The 13,822-nt window shown below is 40.4% G+C and overlaps 2 protein-coding genes across 2 annotated transcripts in view; one reads left to right on the top strand and one right to left on the bottom strand.

Moving 5' to 3' along the window:
- The window catches only part of MED12L (mediator complex subunit 12L), a 314,505-nt gene that overhangs the window by 209,683 nt on the left and 91,000 nt on the right, over positions 1-13,822 (top strand). The gene's annotated exons all lie outside the window — the stretch shown is intronic.
- Positions 9,264-12,500, bottom strand: P2RY13 (purinergic receptor P2Y13). The gene is made up of 2 exons (XM_026497290.3): positions 12,448-12,500; positions 9,264-11,991 (listed from the first exon to the last, which is right to left on the bottom strand). The coding sequence occupies exon 2, from the start codon at positions 11,974-11,976 to the stop codon at positions 10,975-10,977; it is 1,002 nt and encodes a 333-aa protein (XP_026353075.2). The 5' UTR covers positions 11,977-11,991; positions 12,448-12,500; the 3' UTR covers positions 9,264-10,974.

Below are 13,822 nucleotides of genomic sequence, written 5' to 3'. Positions count from 1 at the left end.
CTACTAAGTCAGTCCCAATGTTTAGGGCATTTCTTTGTTTCTTTCCTTCTTTTCTTTTCTTTTCTTTTTTTTTTTTTGGTGAGAGTGGAGGAGCTTCCTACTGCTAATTAGAAAATACGGATACAAACTTCCTACTGATTAAAGCTTGGATTAAAAGGAATCAGAATATAGTTTAAGATATTATTCTATTGTTTAAAAACTAAAATTAAAATGTGTTTATACTTGTGATTGATAACATTGGAAACCTGTGGTCTTATTCAAGAATCTGATGAGATCTGTAGACCTATTTTTACATATACACAAATGTCAGTATTCAAAATATTTTAAATAAATTTATTTTGGGGATGAGTTCTCACCTAATCCCTTGAATTCCATTTTTAAAGGCAAAATAACGGGTGACTGGGTGGCTCAGTTAGTTAAGCATCTGCCTTCGGGTGGGGTCACAGTCCCAGGGTTCTGGGATCGAGCCCTGCATTGGGCTCCCTGCTCAGTGGGGAGTTTGCTTCTCCCTCTCCTTCTGCCTGCCACTCTCCGTGCTTGTGCTCTCCCTCGCTCAAATAAATAAATAAAATCTTTAAAAAAAAAACAAAAACAAAATAACTTTTATTCTTTTTAAAAAATCATCCCATAATGATAAATTTATATAATCAAATCACTTTTTCTTATTTGTGATTAATTTTAGAACTGCAGATAAAAATCTCCAAAAGATTTGCAAGATTTTGCAACATTCAAAACAAGTATATAAATAAAATTTCACCAAATTCAGTCAAAACCTGTTACTATCATGGGTGAAAATAAATGAAAATAATAAAGGTAGAATCTTTTTTGAAGTTATAAATCCTTAATAGGAATTACTCAGTGTTTACTTATGCCTTAAGGAAATTACACACACACACACACACACACACACACATTGGTTTTCTTTCTGTGTTAGTAGAGAAAAACAAATATGTATTAATTTAAATACTAATAGTTGAATAACAAAATTATGTTTCTTCTATTGCTTGTTCCTAAACAAACAGCTACAATTTTAATGGTTCTCCATTCCATTCTGTTCAGGGTGGGTTAAGTTATAGGTATACAGCCCTAATGAAAGTCTCAGGACAAAAATTAGGTAACTTAATAGTGGTTCAATCTTTCAAGAATTTGCCAGATTTACAAACAGTTCTTCATTTAGATTTGACTCTGCTTTATACCATTTTATACTTCTTCCCCATGGATTTTGCTTTTAACATTTGAAGCCAGTTTATTGCATCCTGCGAAGGAAGGCTGTGCCTTGCAGACCTTAGTTTGAAACTTGTCCTTTTTGAGTTGAGCTGATAGCCATTTGTCACTGTGATCCATAAGTAATAAATGATGTGAAATCAACCTGTCAAAGTAACCAACTGCCAAGTCTTAAAAGTGTCAATTCAAAGAGAGAACATTCCTTGTAGCCTCCTTAAAAGTGTATTGGACAAAGGCCTTCCCTGCACCTTCTGAGGATTGTCCTCCCAAATTTCCAGTCATGTGTGTGAAGTCATATTAAGGACCTGGGTTGACTTTGTCCTGTTAGGGCCAACTAATATTAATTTTTTAAGTTAAAGAAAATCCCTGTCCTGTGTAAGGACCTCAGGTTTTTCCTGTAGAGTGAAGCACCTTGATTGACTGTGTACGTATTGGTTTCTCACAGAGAAGGAAAGAAGCTACTGTCCCCTTGTCCATGCAGTGCATCAGGGGCTCTCCCTCTTCCTGGAGGTGGGCTGGGGTTGGAATAGTGTTTTCCCTTCCTTAGGAACATAGTAGTCAGATTGTCGTATTTAAAAGCTTTGGCCGGTGATGCAAATTAAGTCTAGGAATGAAAAAGTTAGCATGAGGCAGCCTTTATGCATTTGTCTTGAAGCATAGCATGCCAGTCTCAAGTTAGGACTTGTTCAAGCCGGTCTTACTTAACATTCAAAAAGGGAAGTAGTACACGTTTAGTCACGAAAAAGAGTGTAATGCTTTGATGAAAAGAGCAGCTGAAAAACTGCCCATAACATTATTATTGTTCAAATCACTGAAAGGTTAACCTGCATATTTTTTTTCTGCTGATTTTTATAGCAAGTCTCACATTTCATAAAAGCCACAGGAGACTTTATAACAATAATTATCTTGCTGCTTCATTGGAAGATCCTATTAAATGCAGGGAAGCTCTTTTAATAACATTGCTTTAGCCATTACAAACCTCAAGTTTATTTTGAATACAAGACAACATCCTGGGATATGTGTTTACGATTCTGGACCACCACAATATTTAAAAAAAATTTTTTTTTTCATTTTTTATTAAAGGTGATTTTTTTTTCTTCTAACTCCTTCAGCATGTGTTTCCTAAAAGCAAGGATATTCTCTTACCTGATTACTGTTATCAGTCAAGATTAATGTTGAAGCAGTAATATTTTAAAATATTCAGTCTGTATTAAAATTTTGCAATTTTCCAATAATACCCTTTTAATTTTTTAATGTGGCATTCAATCACTGGTCACACATTGCATTTGGTTTTACTGTCTTTTTTGCCTCTTAATCTTTAGAATAATCTCTCTTCCTTTCTTACTTTTTAAAAAAAGTCCCCTTGGCTTTTGAAAATCGGTTTGCCCAGTATTTGCTAGGGTCCATTCTGTCGGATATGCAGTAGGGGGTGCCTCAACATGTTTTTGAGGCACTTTGGACGTATTAGCCTGAAATCTATATTAGAGTTTGGGATTTTGAAGTCAAGTAGGAATATCTGTAATCTTGCTTGGAAAAAGACCTGGTTCATGATTATACATCACAGAGTCAGTAGATCCAGACACTGGATAACTTACTCAGCTTTTCTTGGTTTCATTGTTCTATGAAAGGAAGATTCTGATTTAATTACAAAATTTTAGATGAGAAGTCCCATAACCTTATTGATTTTTCAAAATATGGTCTTAAAGAGACAGAAGCACTCAGAATGTGTTTCTAAGATCTTGGAATAAAAATTGGGTGTCATTATTGGTAAGTCTTCCTAAAACCTAGAAAGAACCCTTTACCCTATTCCCACCTCCCACCTTTTTAGCATGAGACATTGGCAAATGCATTACCAAGGCTTGTCTTGGTTTTCTAGTCCTTTTTCCCTTGCATATGATATCCCCTTGCATACAAAGGGCCAGCTAATGGGTTTCTTTTTTTTAAAATATTTTATTTATTTTTTTGACAGAGTGAGAGTGAGAGCGAGAGCGAGAGCACAAGCCAGGGGGAGAGGCAGAAGGAGAAGCAGACTCCCCACTGAGCAGGGAGCGCCATGTAGGGCTCAATCCCAGGACCCTGGTATCATGACCTCAGCTGAAGGCAGACACTTAATTGACTGAGCCACCCAGGCGCCCCCGTGCTGGTCTTTTGTAATACACTAACTCACTACAAAACAAAGACAAGCAGAGACTAATAGCTCAATGGATCTGTCTTCAGTGCCCATGTCTTTTGCACAGAGTCAGAACATGCAGCAAGGATTGTACTAAAATCTTCATTACATCTTACTGTATCTCTGTACACAAAAGTCACCCTAATTGTGGCTCACATCCAGTAGCTGAGAATTTGTGCTGAGTATAATTACTACCAACCCTTTAATGTTCCCTTGCTGAGATTGGTATCTTTAGGTCCCTATGCTTGAATTACTGTGTTTAATCTGTCATTTGAAATGATTTGTATCTATTAGGTCTGCTTTAAATAAAGCACTTACCTTTTTCTGGTATGAGAACGTCATGTGTAATGGTTGATAAGAGGGAAGGGATGGTTTGGAGATTGAGTCTGGAGATATGCCTGCATATGACTCCTGACCTCCTATTGATACTCCGTCTTTTGCTGTGCTGCTTTGTCCGTGTCCTCACTTTGGAAATTTTGCTTGAGGCAGTGCCAGGCCATGACAAGAGCCTTGTAACTGTGGGGTTAGACAGACGCCAACGTAGATTTCAGCCCCCCCGATTCATAGCCCCCCCCCCCTTTTTAAACTTGGACAAATCATTAATATAGCTGAATCTGTTTCTTCTTCTGGAAAATAAGTTTGGGGATGACTGCCTTGTAATATCGTAAAGTTTAAATGAGATAATCTACAGGACAGTTCCTACAGTGTTTAGAAGGGGTTGGTGCTTAGTGAACAGTAGCTTCTCTAGCTCTCCTTCCCTTCCTTCCCTCCCTCCCTCCCTCCCTCCTTCCTTCCCCCTTGCTCCCCTCTTCTTCCTCCTGAAGGCAGAGTGACTAAGTGAATGAGTGGGGGTGTCTGAATGTGAATTTGGAATGATGAAAAAGTGAAAACTTTCCTCAACTTAGAAGTCAGAGTAAGTCCATAATATTTTAGTTGCCCTTGAAAACCCCCCGTTTTTCTACAGTGATGAACTGATGATTACTTTAAATGCTTTTTATATTCTTTCTTGACAGCTTTCCCTTCTGAAAAGGAGGGAATTAGAGTAGCTTATTCTGACATGGTGGGAAAGTGTAGAAGCTAAGAGCAGGGTATGTAGGGGGAGAAGAGAGTTGGTCTCAGAAGGTTCACCTCATAGAAGTTAATGCTTCATTTACTTGTAGTTCAGGCATTTTTGATTGTAGGAAATTTCAGTTACAGAGTTAAGTAGAGTAAAAAGGGGAAGAAAGTGTTGATGATATGGTATGGCTATATGATATAAATTTAATGCACAAACCCAATATAGTTAAAAAGCTATGTAAGTATTCAGATATGCAGCATTAGGTAAAATTATTCAAGATCAAACCACTAAGTACAGTCACATACAAGCATCTGGTGTTTAAGTTGGTTTTTAAAATAAAGGTAGGCATTTTAATTATCGTGTCTTGAGATATCACATTTGTCAATTTGAGTTTTATTACAGGAGTGGCAAAAATTTACATGCTGAGTTAGATATGGAATTTTTTTTTCAAAAGTGGCTCAGTTGGTCGAGCGTCAGGCTCTTGGTTTCAGCTCAGGTCATGATCTCGCAATAAATCTTAAAAAAAATTAGTTTACCTCCTTACTGTAAGTCTTAAATTCAATTTCCTTTCTCTTCTCTATTCTTTCCTCTTTTATAACTTTTCCCTGTGTTCTCAACTCCCATCCCTACCACGTGGTATCTTCTCCCCCTCCCCCCCCAACCCCTTTTTCCCTACAAATACTTTATACTGGAATAGCTGGGGTGCGGGGAGGTTGGGCTAGGTATCAGAAACCCAGGTAATACTAGTGTCTGAAATGTTGGCATACCTATTTTCTGGCTGCAGCTGGATTTTCTTGGTCGTGCGGTTATACCTACCACGTGTTTGCACTAATGCTCTGTTTGCTGTTTCACGTGGAGCATACTCACTCTGCACTGCATAGGAAGGGGCCACTGTATCTGTTCTTAGAAACCCTTGGAAAAAGCTAAGGTAATATAACAGCGGTTGTTGTTTTCTTCTTGGAACTCTTGTGAAGTGATTTGTCATTTGTGGCAAGATGAGAGTTGCTCATAGTCCCTCACTTCCCATTACAAATCGGGTTCTACCCCACCTTCTCCTCAGCGTTACCACTGAACTCATACTTGTAGATTCATCACATTTAACCTTTCTAGAGTGTTTGATTTTGGCTATTACTTCCCCCTTAGTTTCCAGGATACCAGATCTCCTGTTGCTCCTTTTAATTCAACCCCCACCTTCCATCCCCTAAACTCCACATTCTAGGCATCTCTTCTGTCTGTTCTGTCCAGGACATTTGTGTGGTATGGACTCTGGGGTGCTCAGCTCATTCCTTCTCTCAGTGTCTCAGAAAAATTATCCCTTAGCCATCTAACTTAACCCTGTCTTCAGAGCCCTGGATCCATATTTTGTCTCCACTGACTAGATTTAGTGACCCAGATCTCTGAGATTTTAATCATACCCAGAATCTGCTTCTTGGCCTTCCTTCATGATCCAGAACACTCAATCTAACAATCTTCAGAGCCGTGAATCCCAACTATAAAGGGGTAGGGTGGGGATTATGGACCTCATTGAGAGTACATTTTGCATATTAATTACATACATTTTACATATAATCCCCTACTCTCCAGTGGTTTTGGACTCAAAACCTCTGTCTCTGAAAATGCCTGTAAGGTCTATGTCAGTTTTTTCTCTTGGCTCTTGCCTGCATAGATGGAAGCCTTCTTGAATTGATCTCCAGTCCTCAGTGGCTCTTCCTTCAATCCATAATCATAATCATCCTATTACTGGCAGATTGATTTTCCTAAAGCACAAGCAAAGAGCATGTAGTTCTTCACTTCAGAAACCTTCCATGGCTCATTGAGAAGTCTGTACAATCCAACACAACACCAGAGTGTTCTGCTGCAGGCTCCCATGCTCCGTTCCCGGGCTCATCTTCTGCGTCCATGCCCTGCAGACTGTGGCCCCCATAGCACCTTGTGCTCCGGCCATAGCACTTCCCCACCCCTAGCCGAGCCTTCATCCAAACTGCTCATGGCCTGGCAGCGTTCCCTTTCACATGCTCTGTGTCCTCCCTCAGGGTCCAGCTCATGTTGTCATCTCCTGCAAGCCCTTCCTCCTTTTCTCCATTTGGAGATAGCTACCTTTTCCTCTCAGTTGAGGAATTCACAGTGGGTGAATTATGTCTCTCATACTGCTTCCACAATTGGATTCATAATGGGATCTGTGTCTGACTATTGTGTGCTTCCAGAGAGGCAAAGGGCCCTGCACTGAAGGCATGACTGACTCAGTGAATCAGTGAGCCCACCCTTTGGAATTTTGTGTCTCTCAAGACCTCTCGAGTGCCGGAGGTGTTCATGGGGCTGAACCACTCAAACCCCTGAGGTTGCAGACCTCGTTTGTACTGAGACCTCTCCCTTCCTCTTCACAAACCACCTCCTTACCATCCTCACGGCTGGGGTGTGATGTCAACCCTTGAGGAACTTGTCCCAGTGGTGTAGCAGAGCCACAGAAGCATTGGACCTGAGGCCCCCTGCCTGAGTTTCAGCCCCAGCTCTGCCTCTGCTTGCTGGCAGGTCATGTGTGCATCATGGGCAAGATATCTTTTTGCTTCGTGTCTCAGTTTTCTTTTTCTGTTGCCCTCAACAGGAAACCCTGTGGTATCCATCTCATAGGGTTGAAGTGAGCAACAGAGATGTGGTAGTCCTTGTAGACACACAGCATGGTGCCTGGCACATAGCAGGCATTCAGTAATGACTGCACGCTGCGTGTATAAGGTCCTGGGAGGTTCTCGTTCACTTCTAGGTCAGAGCTAATTACCTGGCAGCACCTGGGCTAGTTATGGCCCACACATGAACGTATTGTTTTTGTGGGGTCAAGGAGTGTGGAGGTGCCTACAGGAGTTTTGAAAAGAACAGGAAATATAGGAGACAGGATTTATGATTTCTCTTGAGAACATTAGAATATCTGAGGTGGTTACGAATATGATGATTACGAATAGGTGATTACGAATATGGGCTCAGAAGTCAGAGTCTGAATTACACTGGTTCTGCTGTGTCTATGCCGTGTGATCCCCATGCAAGTTGCTTAACTTCTCTGTTTCTCAACTTCTTTATCTCTAAAATGGAGATCACAATAGCACTTCATTGCTTCCTGGGATTATTAACTGGGGCAAGCTATTGAAAGCTCTTGGTACACTTGCCTATTGAAAGCTGCTTGGTGCACTAGTAAAGAGTAAGTAGTGTGCGCTGCGTCTGTTCTCACCCGGTCAGTTCTTCTGCTGTTGCTACTAGCCAGCAACCCTGGGCCCCCAATCCCTCCGGCGCCCACAGTTGGCCGGGAGCAGTAGAAACCTCCATAAGTTGGGCATGAACTTCCAGGTCGCCAGGCGCTCGCCATTGCCTGTCACCTTACATCTGCCCTATTCTCTTTTAACAGTTTTGTCTGTTAATCTGTTGGCAGAATCCACTCCTGTGCATTCATGTCCAAGAAGGCTGTGCTGTGAATCTCAAGGAGCAGTTAGCACTTGGTGTTAGTTCTTAACGTGTGGTCCAGAACAATAGCATCAGTATCCTCTGGAAACATACTCTCAGGCCTCACCCCAGACCTCCTGAATCAGAAACTCTGGGAGTGGGCCTAGCAATCTGTGCGTTAAGACTCCCGGTGGCTTGTTCGATCCCTATTGCAGTTTGCTAACTACTGATTTCACACGTGTTCTACATTCATATTGCTTACATCCAGTAAAATAATTACGTTCAGCTTTTTACAAAAGCCCTTATTTGTGTTCTGAGATCACAGATTATATCAAAGCTAACTTTTTTTTTTTCCTTTTTACCCTTGTTCCTATTATTAACAACTCTGGTATAGCATTTTATTCCATAAGCATTGTAGAATTTAGTATTTGTGATGGCTAGTTTGGAAAGTTCTTTTCAAATAGTTGCTTTGCATTCTGTGACCGTGATTTTAAAGTGGCTCTAATATGCCCATTCCCTAAGTTCTTCATTGATTATTTCACTCTGTACAGCAGGTACTCAGCATTTGACTGTAATGATACTATAATAGAATTAAATATTTGTGTTTAGGGTGGGCATAATTTTGGAAATTTTATCTTTAAAGATCTTTTTAAAAACTTCTATTTGAGAGAGATAGAGAGAAAAAAAAGATCGAGTGAGCACGGGCAGGGGGAGGGGTAGAGGCAGAGGAAGAAGCAGGCTCTCCGCTGAGCAGGGAGCCCGATGTGGAGCTCGACCCCAGGACCCTGGGATCATGACCCGAGCCAGAGGCAGACGCTTAACCCACTGAGCCATCCAGGTGCCCCTTGAAAGATCTTTTTAAAAAAATTGTGTCTATTATCAAGATGCAGTTACTTATATACAGAATTGGAGTCTACATATGATTGTTTAATGAACTGAGTAAAGGCAGTGTGGATTTAGTGGCCTCTCTAACAGTTACCATGATTTAATTCTTTTATTTCAGAGAATGAAAATCAGACGTTAAGAATATTTTCTAGAAGACTTTTGGACATTATAATATGCTACTGTTACAGATTTTACTTAACCAAAACCAAAGCCCATAGTTAAAGCCTTTTGTCTGTAGTTTTAAAACTGAAATGTTGATAGACATTAACCCCAAAGCTCTACATGTACTGTTTAGTAATACTGCTTTCTTCATGTTCATTTACTAGCAAACCCAGGAACACCCCCAATTTCCAGGCCCCTGGGTACGTGCTATATAGGAAGACAACTAAAAAGAGCTTGCATTTTCAATGAATTTATATCACTTTTGATAATAAAAACATGAGTGAGAATTGGCTTCCTCTTTGTTTTTCTAGTATGTAAAAATAAAGCCATCTTGGATTATTTTATCAAATATTTATTGATTCACAATGAGACACAGTCTCTGCTCTCAAAAATATACATAGATTATTAAAAGAATAGATAACATGTGTGGGCAAGTAATTACAAAGCAGCGTGATACGCACCATAATGGAGGTGTGACAGCAGAGTGATGGAGGGGGTGATTGGGTTTGAGATGGTGATGGGAGGTTGGCCAGATGAGATTTCATGGACCAAGTGATGGCATCTTAGGGTTTCATGGATGGGTTAGAGGGAGATTTACGTGTGCAGTGAGTGGTCCAGGGGCAAAAAGGAGCAAGACATGTTCTTACAGTTACAGATGTGTAATGAGTGTAATGGTCCAGGTATGGAAGAGCAGTTAGGAGATAAGGCCAGAAAAGTGGGTAAGTTCCAGGGCCTTCAGGGCCTTGGAGAACATGGGAAGAGGCCTGGGTTTCACCTATGGTGATCATGTTGGAGCCAGAGGCACCTTTACAGAGCATGACTGCTCTTTTGTGCGTTTTCTCTAGAAGATACAAATCCGTGCCCACAATTCTAGATAACCACATTTTAGTTTTTTTGAAGCACAAAGGGATTCAGGAAGAAACGTGGAGGTAAATAAGTACCTACAGGTTACCATCCTTTGCAAAATTTCCCGGTATGGATGCTATCAGTCGTGGGTCAGCAGTTCCATCTATAAATGTACCAAGAATGACACAATGGTGACATATCGTATTTCAAACATTTGTAATTCATGGTCTGCAAGGAATATTGTGGGAGGTATCAAGAAAACATGACATGGTTTCTGTCTTTAAAACATGTTGTCTTTCTTAAAGAATGCTAGCCATCTTTTGGGGATGCAGTCAGGAATATCGCTAACTAGCGAAGGGAAATTTGCCACGAGCGCCCTAACACATACCCAAACAGTGGGAGAAGTAGTTATTTTCCACCAGAGATGTGAAGCAGGAGGATAGGGGTTGTGGCCTAGAAAGGCTTTGCTGAGTTGGTGGCATGCGTAGTCAACTGCCATTAGAGTATTTGCTGGGCAGAGGGAGAATTCCAGAGAATATGAGTCCTGTATTCTTGCCCTTAAATTGTACACACTTAAGACATAAGCAAAGTACTATAGTACAATATTTTATGTGGCTTAATAATGGTCTATGCCTCATATGGGGTACTGAAATAATGTCACTACTCTTGGTAGTAGGCTCTTTATAATGAGAAATTCCTTCACTCAGGCTTTCTCAGGGTTTTCTGACCCTATTTCAACTCCCCAGATGTTTCATATCTAGCATCCCTTTCAACCACTAGCTTCAGCTTTTGTCAAAGGATTTTCAAGTTTTTTTGTTTTTAAATCAGCAAGTATCAACAGTTGTGGGGCACCAAAGCAGTAGTGTTGTTTGAATTATGTATGTAAAAGAATGTGAGAAGGTGTTTTGGAAGGGAGGTTCTTAGTAATTTACATTTATCTATACTGTTTTCCAAAATGCTTTCAAAAAGATGACCTCTAGTGGCCACTTGCTTTCTGTTGCATTCTCTGACCAACACTTCATTCTGCTCATCAGTTAATCTACGTGGAATTAAAATTTATATAATACTTTCTGTAAACCAGGGTAATAACATGTAAGAAAACATTTGTCCCATCTGTTTTCCTTTCATTGCTTAAGCTTGATTTCAATATCAATTATCTTTTGAAGTCTTTCCAATTAAAAAGAAGGTGGCCATGATAAAGTTATCAGCTTAGAGTTATATTGTCTGTCTGAGTAGTTTGATTTTCTTGGGTCGATCCTGTGGTCTTTCTCCCTCTCATACAAGGCAGGCGCTCTGTGAATTTTTTACATAAGAATATGTATATTAAGGGATCCATGCAAATGTTAGCTGCTGCCAAAAAGAGAGTTGTTTCTTTAGCTATAAACAGTTGATTTTGCAACCTGCAGTCAGTTTTGCTGTTGGTTTGACTGTGAGTGTATGGAACTCTGGCAAAATGAAACGGAGCAAAACACACAAAGAATACAGCCACCACAACGAATACTTTACCTTCCAGCTTTGTGTTGTGTTTGCGGTCCTTACTTCTGGACTTTTTATAAGAGCTGTATACTTTTTTTGCAATCACCACATAAAACAGAAGCATTAGAACAAAAACCGTCCAGAAAATGAACTGGCATATGTAGTTCACCACCTGATGCCATTTCAGCCCCAGGGGGCCCTTCAAAGAGGCACACTTTTTCACAGATGACGGCGTTGCTTCCTTGTTGCTCAAGATCATATTTGGCAGAGAGATCAGGAACAAAAGGAGCCAGATGAGGGTCGAGACCATGTTTGCAAAAGCAGGTTTTTGTACGAAAAATTTTCCGAAAGGCCTGATGATCTTGAGGAATCTGTCAAAGGCTATGAAGCCCAGCAGAATGATGCCCACATACATGGTCTCATAAAAGATGACAGCAGAGAAGCGACACACAAAGGCCCTGAGTTGCCAGGGTCCGAGGTGTGAGTCAGAGAGGATTTTAAACGGAAGCATGAGCGTCATTATCAGGTCGGCCACCAAAGTATTTTTGAGGTAGACGATGAAGGTGGAGGAGCTGGGGATGTGAAGGAACACCCACAAGGCCAGAGTGTTCAGCAGGATGCCGATGCAGAACACGACAGTGTAGATGACTGGGAACACCAGCTGTGCTACCCGCGTGTCCCTGGGGCACCGCTCAGACCCATTGACGCCCGTTATCACGGTGGTGTTCATGGTCTCCAGTGTCAGCTGTTACAGATAAACACACACGCAAAGGCAAACAAGCATTTCACAGTTGCGAAGAACTACTTTTGAAAACCGACTTAGGGGTGTAGCGCACTAACACCTTACGTTTACTCATCACAGGCAGTGCATGAGTTGCAAAGGCACACGTGGTTTCTAGCTAGAACTTTTTTAAACATGTACTACATTTTTGGTACTTGTAATATTACCATTGCTTTTACACCCTTACGAAACCCAAATAACAGGTTCGACCTCATTCGTAAGTGCTACTTTTAACATGGCAGTAAAACAAGACCCATTTAAGAAGTCCTAATTCACGTCAGATTGCTGCACGCTGTGTAGTTCCTTATGCTCATAATCTATGGTTTCTAGAATGTCTACCTTAAAGCGGATTTTTTTTCCCCCTTGAACATTTACTTTCTCTTACAAGCAAGCCCACTCATAATAAAAGTTGAAATTCACCTTTGTTCGGGAGGATCCTGAGCTCAGTGTCTTCTGATTGAGGCAGTTATTAGTTCAGCCCATGGAGAGCATGTGAAGCAAGTGTTGTTCTGCTTTCTTATACCGGGTTTCCTTCCTCATTTTCACGTGCGTAATGTGATCAATTAGAATGTCTTCATATTCAAACCTTTGCAGATTTTCTAATAAGAAGCCTCTTTTATTTCAAGCTTAGGTACTGTTAATCTAGTGCGACTTGAATATCTTTACGTTTTCTCATCTAATAACTTTTGGCAGTTTATCTTTTCCATCTATACAAAGAAAATTTTGAGTGCCTCTTGTATATAAACAATAGGTGGCAGAAAAATAAATTAGCCCCAAATTACAACCACATAGGAGAGAGTAAGAGTTGACTCTAAAATCAGAATCATCATCTGCCCTCTTGTAGACTGCCTTGTCCAGAAATCTGTGTTCAGTAGGCTGACCTCTTTATTTTTACATTTATCTTAGTCTTTTGGTCTTTTATCTCAGAGCGATTGACATATTTTCTAAAAGTTCGGGGCTGTTAGACACAGATTTGGGGGGTTAGAATCCCAGATCCAACAATGATTGGGTGCTAGATCATAGACAAATGCTTTAGGAGCTCTCTGCCTCAGTTTCCTCATCTATATAGTGGGTTTAACAATAGTATATACCTCATAACGTTATTGAGAAGACAAAAAGAGTGTCTAGAATAGTGCTGGGTATATATAAAGCACTAAAAAACGTTCATCCCTTAGTGCAGTGGTGAGTGAACTGCAGATTTCAACATAGATAATTTCACTCATTAGAAACCATTTTTGTAACAAGTTCTCAACATTTGCTGCAACATGGACGGCACTGGAGGAGATAATGCTAAGTGAAATAAGTCAAGCAGAGAAAGACAATTATCATATGATTTCTCTCATCTATGGAACATAAGAACTAGGAAGATCGGTAGGAGAAGAAAGGGATAAAGAAAGGGGGGTAATCAGAAGGGGGAATGAAGCATGAGAGACTATGGACTCTGAGAAACAAACTGAGGGCTTCAGAGGGGAGGGGGGTGGGGGAATGGGATAGGGCAGTGATGGGTAGTAAGGAGGGTGCATTGGGTGTTATACGCCAGTAAGGAATCATGGAACTTTACATCAAAAACTAGGGATGTACTGTATGGTGACTAACATAATATAATAAAAAAACTTAAAAAAAAAAAAAAAGAAACCATTTTTGGAAATCTCTCTGTATTTAATGTTGTATGCGAAGTGCTAAAGACTCAGGAATTTCATCAGTCACCCTTGGGCCGAAGTCCATAAAATGTATCCTTTAAATCTCTTCAAGTTTGAAAGGGTGTGATTGCTGCTTTGTGTAGAGAGGGTGGTTG

This window comes from Ursus arctos, unplaced genomic scaffold (genome assembly GCF_023065955.2).
Source record: "Ursus arctos isolate Adak ecotype North America unplaced genomic scaffold, UrsArc2.0 scaffold_20, whole genome shotgun sequence".
Taxonomy (NCBI): Eukaryota; Metazoa; Chordata; class Mammalia; order Carnivora; family Ursidae; genus Ursus; species Ursus arctos.
This window is presented reverse-complemented; position numbering and strand designations above follow the sequence as displayed.

Bases quoted from the DNA above. Each gene is read 5' to 3' on its own strand.
- P2RY13 (XM_026497290.3), bottom strand. From the start codon at position 11,976: ATGAACACCACCGTGATAACGGGCGTCAATGGGTCTGAGCGGTGCCCC.